The following is an 8,257-nucleotide window of genomic DNA, read 5'->3' as shown; positions in this document are numbered from 1 at the left end:
TATATCTCATGATCTAGCAATTGCACTTTATGAAATACTTTGTAGATAAACTGCTCCAGAAGACATAAACAGTGACATTAATTGAAGTACTTTTGCGAGAAGTAAAAAATTGGGAATGACCTAAATGTTCAACAGCTGTTCTGTATACAAATGCAATTATATATGCATATGATAAATTCTCTCCACCAATAGAAAAGATACACCAGAGGTAGAGTATAGGCTCCATACTTTCAGAGTTAATATCAATGCTTTTTAACTCTCAACAAGTTCATCTTTATTTAAAAGATCAAAGTGCTCCCTCATTTTTAAAATGATGATAACTACACCACTTATCTCATGGTTTTATTGTGAACATTAAATATACAAATGTATGAAAAGTGTTTTTAAAAGTTCCTGGTTCATAGAAAATGTTCCATAAGTGTTAGCTAACACTACATCCTAAAAACAAAACCCAAGAATGCATAATTTTAAACAAAAAATTAAGATGGAGATTATATTACCATATATATAAATCAAAACATAATTTATTACTGTATACTTTTTATGAATCCAATGTATGTGAAAGCATTAAAAAATGATCTGAAAGAAAATCACATATCAAAGTATTAATAGGGATTGTGTGTGTGAAAATGGGGGAAAAATGGAAATAGGAATAATCTTTTAAAAGTTTAGTTCTATCTATTGCTGCTTAATTTAAAGAAAAAATAAAAAGCCTGGAAGCAAATATCACTTGTTGACAGTGTTGATTTCTGGGTGGTGGAACTGAAAATTGACCTTGTATATAATTTTTAAAATTTATCCGAAAGAAAGAAAGAAATCAAGCAACATGTAAGGTGTGCTCCTAGCTGGCCTGAGGGTGGAACTTGGCAGCAATAAGGGATATGAATCAGTGGGTGGGTGATGCCTCTTCATCATCCACCACACATCCCGGAGGTCACCAGATTGGACGTTCTCCTTGTGGTGCCATCACTGGCTGTAAAATGTGTCTTAATAAATGTGTTGTTAATAATAGCTAAATAACTCAATACATGATTTAACTAAGAAAATGAATTAGAAATGAATCAGAGCAGTTGTGTGTGGGGAGAGAGGTGTGTGGGCAGGAGACCCTTTCATTTGATGAAAACTTTCAATTACTCCCACCATTTCCATCTCCTCAGCTAATTCCTGTTCCCTGTATTATCTAGCATTTGGGTCTGAACCCCTGTGGGGTTACTCCTGCAAGGCAAATGGATACCTTTTTTGGGGGTGTTCTATGAATTCTTTCCCTTGTTTCTTTAGTTACCACTCCTAACCCATCTTTCCTCCTCTGATAAAGAGATAGAAACGACTCAGAATGTGATGGCCTGTTTCCCTTTCTCTATGTTAATATAGCTTTATACCTTTTTCATACAATTACTATCATTTTGAGAGTTATTCAGGAGGGAGAGGAGAAAAAAAATGTTTGTTTTAAAAAGAACTACAAAGATATTTTACAGAGTGTGATGATTAATTTTTTTAACATCTTTATTGGAGTATAATTGCTTTACATTGTTGTGTTAGTTTCTGCTGTATAACAAAGTGAACAACTATAAGTATACATATATCCCCATATCCCCTCCTTCTTGCGTCTCCCTCCCACTATCTCTATCCCACACCACTAGGTGGTCACAAAGCACGGAGCTGATCTCCCTGTACTATGCGGCTGCTTCCCACTAGCTCTCTATTTTACATTTGGTAGTGTATATATGTCAGTGCCACTCTCTCACTTCTTCCCAGTTTACCCTTCCCTCTCCACGTGTCCTCAAGTACATTCTCTACATCTGTGTCTTTATTCCTGCCCTGCCCCTATGTTCTTCAGAACCATTTTTTTTTTTGATTCCATATATATGTGTTTGGATACGGTATTTGTTTTTCTCTTTCTGACTTACTTCACTCTGTATGACAGACTCTGTATGACTCACCTCACTATAGATAACTCGATTTCGTCTCTTTATATGGCTGAGTACCATTCCGTTGTATATATGTGCCACTTTAACTTTTATTGGAGTATAGTTGATTTACAATATTGTTTTAGTTTCTACTGTACAAAAAAGTGAATCATGGGCTTCCCTGGTGGTGCAGTGGTTGAGAGTCCGCCTGCCGATGCAGGGGATACAGGTTCGTGCCCCGGCCTGGGAAGATCCCACATGCCGCGGAGCAGCTGGGCCCGTGAGCCATGGCCACTGAGCCTGCTCGTCTGGAACCTGTGCTCCAAAACGGGAGAGGCCACAACAGTGAGAGGCCCGCGTACCGCAAAAAAAAAAAAAAGTGAATCATTTATACATATACATATATCTAATCTTTATTAGATTCTTTTCCCATATAGGTCCTTATAGGGTATCGAGTAGAGGTCTCTGTGCTATACAGTAGGTCCTTATTAGTTATCTATTTTATATGTAGTAGTGTATATATGTCAATCCCAGTCTCCCAATTTATCCCTCCCCTCCCCTTTCTCCCCTGGTAGCCATAACTTTGTTTTCTACATCTGTGACTCTATTTCTGTTTTGTAAATAAGTTCATTTGTATGTGATGGTTAATTTTATGTGTCAAGTTGATTGGACCGCCAGGCACCCAGATATTTGGTCAAGCATTATTCTGGGTGTGTCTTTGAGGGTGTTTCTGGATGAGATAAACATTTGAATCAGAAGACTGATCGCCTGATTGCCCTGCCGAACATGGGTGAGGCTCATCCAATCCGTTGAAGGTCTGAGTACAATATAAAGGCAGAGGAAGGGACAATTCATTCTTTCTTCCTGATTGTCTTTGCTGGGACATGGATCTTCTCCTGTCTTCAGGCTGGAACTTATATCATCGATTCTGCTTCTCAGGCCTTTGGACTAGGACCACAGACCATTGGCTCTCCTGAGTCTTCAGCTTGCTGACTGCATATATTGGGACTTCTCAGCCTCCATAATCATGTGAGTCAGTTCTTTATAATAAATCTCTGCCAATGTCTCTGTAGAACCCTAATACAATGAGCAAGCTCTTTTATATGCCCTCTGGTTATCTCATCCTTATGATGTTTTTAAAACAAAATATATGCTGGATTAATATTTCTTTCTATTGAAGTTTGCTTTTTTTTTTTCTTTTTCATTTTGGGTTCCAGTCTATCCTAGTCCATCATTTACTATGATTGATATAATTTTGATTTTTGAATAGTCCACCCAACACATGAACTCTTCTGGGATAGTCAGAAACCTGCTTTGATCCCCAGCCCTGGGCAAGGCATCACTCTCCAATATTCTACATTAATTTGTTTTTTTTTTCCATATTATTCTCTCCTCAAGGCCCCTTGGGTATCAAACAGTAACTTAGACTCTGGCTCCAAGGAGTCTCCTCTGCTTGTTTTATACATATTCCCACTATGAGACTCAATAGTCAACAACAGGGTTTATACCTCTATGAACACTGAGTGTTCCATCACTCAGATTAATCGATTTTCTGGTTTTAAGTAGCCAGTAACAGTAGAACTTGGACAGTTGCATTTAGTTCAAGCAATCTTTATAAATGTCTATGTGCCTGATGTTGTATGAAGAGCTTGGGGTACAGAGGTGAATACAGCAGGGTTCCTTACTTTAAAAAATGTAAAAAAAAAAAAAATGTATGGTATAGAGCTATAGCTTTCAAGCCTTTTTTTTTTTTTTTTTTTTTTTTTTTTTGCGGTATGCGGGCCTCTCACTGTTGTGGCCTCTCCCATTGCGGAGCACAGGCTCGGGACGCGCAGGCCTAGCGGCCATGGCTCACGGGCTTAGTTGCTCCGCGGCATGTGGGATCTTCCCGGACCGGGGCACGAACCCGTGTCCCCTGCATCGGCAGGCGGATTCTCAACCACTGCGCCACCAGGGAAGCCCTCAAGCCTTTTTGATTATGATTTATAGTTAGAAAAACAGTTTATCTAATGTCCCTGTTCACACATATATGTGGATAATTAAAGCAAAAATTTTGGAAAACAATGTCTAACTTTCTTCATTCAATGTAATTGGATATTTGTCTATTATCTTCTATTTACTTAATTTAAAGCACAAGGTTATAATACACTATATTGACTTTACAGTTCCTGATCAACAGTTAAAACAGTTTAAAACAAATAATTTCAAATAACAGGGAACATTATGAGCATCATATTTAATTCCAAATTTAGAGCTTTTCTTACAGATTATGTGATGCTCTTTATTTTTAGCTGGGATTCATGCCTACCCCTTAGGAATTTGCATTTACATATTAATTTATCAGCCACTTGGGTCCTGACAGGATGAAACACAAATAAAATAAATTTTGGTGAAAGTAATCCTTGAATGGTGGGAAGCAGGAAAATGTTGAAGGGGAAGGCATGACAAACCTAGCCAAGGATGAGTGAGTTGATGGGGGTGGTGCTCCAAAGAATTATCTAACCTAGTCATCAAATAAAGATCAATCAGAATACCACTTATAGAATTAGGGGAACTTGGGAGGTAAAATCTAGCAGATACAATCATGTAAGATATTTTGTCTCTTTCATCACTCAGCTCAGGGGTTATTGCCTTCAAAAAAAATCTTCCCTTGTGGTGCTTGAAAACACAATATCCTGGACCTGTCTCTATTGCTCACTTATATTGTACTGATATGATGTTTGGGGATCTTGAGAGCAGAGAGTACCTTCTTCTTTGAATTCCTAGCATCCAGCTGAGTGCCTGGCACATCATAGGGACTCATGTACATGTCCCCTGGACTCCTCTAACACTGTTTCCTCCACTGTGAAACAAAGTTGGGCTATATGATCTGCAAAGGCCCTTACAGTCCTAAAAATCTATGACTTTGACATATCTGAAGAAGCCCAAGGCACTCTGCTTCATAACAAAGCCCACATCTTTGCTGTGGTTCGTTCAAAATTATGAGTTAAAACATGAATGATTTGTGCACAGTTTAGGGACTACCCTTGCCCTGGCAGAGTAAGTGTTCTGATAAGAACAGTTGAAAGCCTAATGCAGCAGCGCCTGCAGCAGAGAAAAGATTCCAACCTCCACCTCCCACACAATTGCTGCTGTTCTCCAGCCTGCAATTTCTTCTAAGGCTCTGGATTGGTCCACAGAGTGACAGAGGGCTGGGAAAGAGCCTCTATATATTCCTCAGAGAAAAAGGCAGTGCTAGACGGTTTTGAAGTTTTCAAAGACTTGCTCTGCTGATAAGGACTTGTGCTCAAAGCTGAGGAACTAAGCCACTTGCCAAAATGTGCAAAGGACTTGCATCCTTGCCCCACTCATGCCTGGAAAGGTGAGTTATTTTGACTTAAGAGGTGGAGATAAGGAGAATCTTCACTCAGGGGAGGATACCCAGAGGCAGTAGAGGGCCACTGTAGTTTGTGGCAAAACAGGTGGTCGATTGTAGACTGGGAATTACCTCCTCTCTGTTAATGGCAAGGTTTTGAAAGATCTGAGCTAGCAGACTGATACAATATGAGATATATCATACACCATTTATATCCAGAACATCATTTCCTCTGAGGAGATGCCTATTTTATAAGCACTTGTTCAGACTCAGAAGTGTATGGTTAAGAGCATGGATTCCAACATTAAACTGCCTGGGTTTGAATCCTGCCTCCATTACTTACCATTTGTGTGGTGTTGGACAATTTATTTAAACTCTGTATCTCAGTTTCCTTACCGGTAAAAATGGATCTACTAAGTATCTTTCTCACTAGCTGGTTATGAGGATTGAATTACTGTATGTGAAACACTCAGAACACTGTCTGACACATATGAGAAATGTGTAAATGTTAACCTTTATTAATGTACAGGGAATAGGAAAGGAAGACTGAGATTTGCAATGAGACAGAGAGGACTTCTTTTGTTCTTTGTATCTGGATACCATCAGATAGAAGGAGCTGGATTGCTGGACAGAAGACAGCCCTTGGGATATAGAGATTATTTATTAGCTAGCATTGTTTTTTAGATACAGAGGAGCACCTTTGAGGCTCTGTGGTTGTCTTCAGACTGGACAATGTTCTGGAGGGAATCCTAAGTATCTACACTAAGTAAACAGGAGGAGAACAAGTATCTGACTTGTTAGAAAATTTAATCCAGCAATCCAACCTGATGCAGAGAATTAGGGATATTTCTCCTCTGCTTATTTCTTAAGAATGAATTTGATTAAATTTTGTTTGATCTTACATTATTTAAAGGAAATAAAGGGGAAACTTGTACAGCTTAACTTCATCCCTAAAGGCACTGTCAATGTTTGCCTAAGAAGGTTGTGTTGTTCAATGGATCTGTACTTCTGTCTCTTACAAGTTCAGGTTTTCTTTTTGATGACTTCAACTCTAGAAATAATCTCAAAATGATTGTTAAAGAGATAACATCCTAGCAAAGGAATTTGTCTCCAAAAATACTGTCTAGTGACGGGAAATAAAGACCTCTCTCATTCTGTGCTGTCAAAAGCACAGATTATTTTTGAAAGATGTATATATATATTTTTTAAAAAGTAAAGTAGGACTTAAGTAACTAGGCTAGGACTAGATTGTAACCAGGTGGGCAATATTGGCCATTGGACCATCCTCGGGGGGGGAAGACAGGTTTCAGTGTTGGATACTATCAGCCTATCTCTCCCCCTAGAGAAAGCCTGAGAAACAGGGGGAATACAGGGGTGAAAGGCAATTCCTTGAACATGACAATGCATAATTTTTTCCTTTTCCATTTTTGCAAGACTGAGAATTGCAGATTTGACTTTTACAACAATTTTAACACATGTCTTTAGCCCACTTATTGTTTGAAATCATGTATTTTCATGTAATGGGTAAATCTTACCTTGTTAATTGGTGAACTATTGCATCAGAATGATTGTAACATCGGGCTTCCAGTCATTTTGTGATCCTATGACCCACTGCTTGGCATTTAGTGAAAAAGCAATAAATGTTTATTGAAAGTTTGGCATTGTTACTAATATTGCCCGATTTGTTTTTGTAAATGTGCATAATGTTTACTGAGGCACATGGATTGCACATTTCTTTCATTGATTCCTATAACTGTTTCATATCTGATTCACTAATTCACTACCAACATTGTTATTGATTCACTTTACAAATCTTTTAATTCACAGTAAATTCTTCTGCTCAAGAATATAACTAATGTTCACATAGTATATTATAGACTGACCAAGGAGCAAGCTTTTTTGCATAGATTGCCTGAAAGTTTTAAGGCATATGGTAAAATCCTGTGATTATTGTGTCCTATTACGTTTTTCTTTCATGATCCGTTACCATTGCAAATATAGTCATATTTCCAATGACTGTAATGAGTGATTTGGAGAAGTGGAATTGTAGAGCTAGGGAGCTGTTAGCACACTCTCATGGAAAGAACCTAAAACTGTCTACTCGAAGGGAAAAATGATACTTGAATAAATCCTTCCAAACCTGCCTTCCTTGGCTCTATTTATAGTGGAAAGAATACTGGTTATGGAGTAAAGAACAGACTTAGTTTTGTCATTAACTAATTTGTGTCCAGGAGCAAGTGATTTCACTGTCCTGGGATTTTATTTTCTTAGTTAGTAAATGAATGTTGGATTAGCTGTTCTCTAACATCCTTTCCAATCATAACATAGTTTTTAAAAAGTGAAATACACCTGGTTTCAGTGACTAGTGAGAGATGCAAGTAAAGGAAAATGTTTCCTAATTTATTTCTCTCTAAAAGTTTGGGAGTCAATTAATGAAAATCGTCAAGAATTCAACCCTGTGTTGAAATCATGGCTGTGGCAGAAGCAATCTACTCAGTGAGAATCTGACTTCCAAGAAAGCAACATTTACTTCATGTAAGAGGAGCTTTGGAAAATAGTCCTTTCTCAATGTTTACGGAAGCATTAAGCCAGAGTCAACTTTGACGTATTTGTAGAAACTATTCTTTTACTATTTATTTATATTTTTAAGACTATTGCTCATTAAAACTCAAAGTTGACCTCACATTTTTTATATATTTAAAGAGACCAATAATCCAAAATTTGGGCAATAAATGGCCACCACCCCACAATTTTTACCTTCTAGCCTATTGAAACCTGTGCTGTATGGGTGGGAATCTTAGAGAGTCAATGGAAAAGGAAAGAGTTGAGTCAACTGAAAGTCTTATTTTTACCAGTGATTTTCCGCTAAGAATTTTAGGCTTCTTTTAAAAAATTCATTTTATTTTAAGTGTCTTGAATTTCTCTGAACAAGTTTAATTTTTTATTTTATTTATTTATTTATTTATATATCTTTTGCGTTACGCGGGCCTCTCAC

General features: G+C 37.7%; 1 protein-coding gene across 1 annotated transcript in view; it reads left to right on the top strand.

The window, feature by feature from the left end:
• Positions 1–5,140: 5,140 nt before the first annotated feature.
• RGS5 (regulator of G protein signaling 5) overlaps positions 5,141–8,257 on the top strand; it is a 56,780-nt gene continuing 53,663 nt past the window's right edge. The window contains exon 1 of the mRNA XM_059042421.2: positions 5,141–5,268. Coding sequence (XP_058898404.1) covers positions 5,225–5,268 — 44 coding nt within the window. The 5' untranslated portion in view covers positions 5,141–5,224. The remainder of the gene's footprint in view (positions 5,269–8,257) is intronic.

This window comes from Kogia breviceps, chromosome 1 (genome assembly GCF_026419965.1).
Source record: "Kogia breviceps isolate mKogBre1 chromosome 1, mKogBre1 haplotype 1, whole genome shotgun sequence".
Taxonomy (NCBI): domain Eukaryota; kingdom Metazoa; phylum Chordata; class Mammalia; order Artiodactyla; family Physeteridae; genus Kogia; species Kogia breviceps.
The sequence above is the reverse complement of the archived record's forward strand: the minus strand, read 5'-3'. Positions and strand labels throughout refer to the sequence as shown.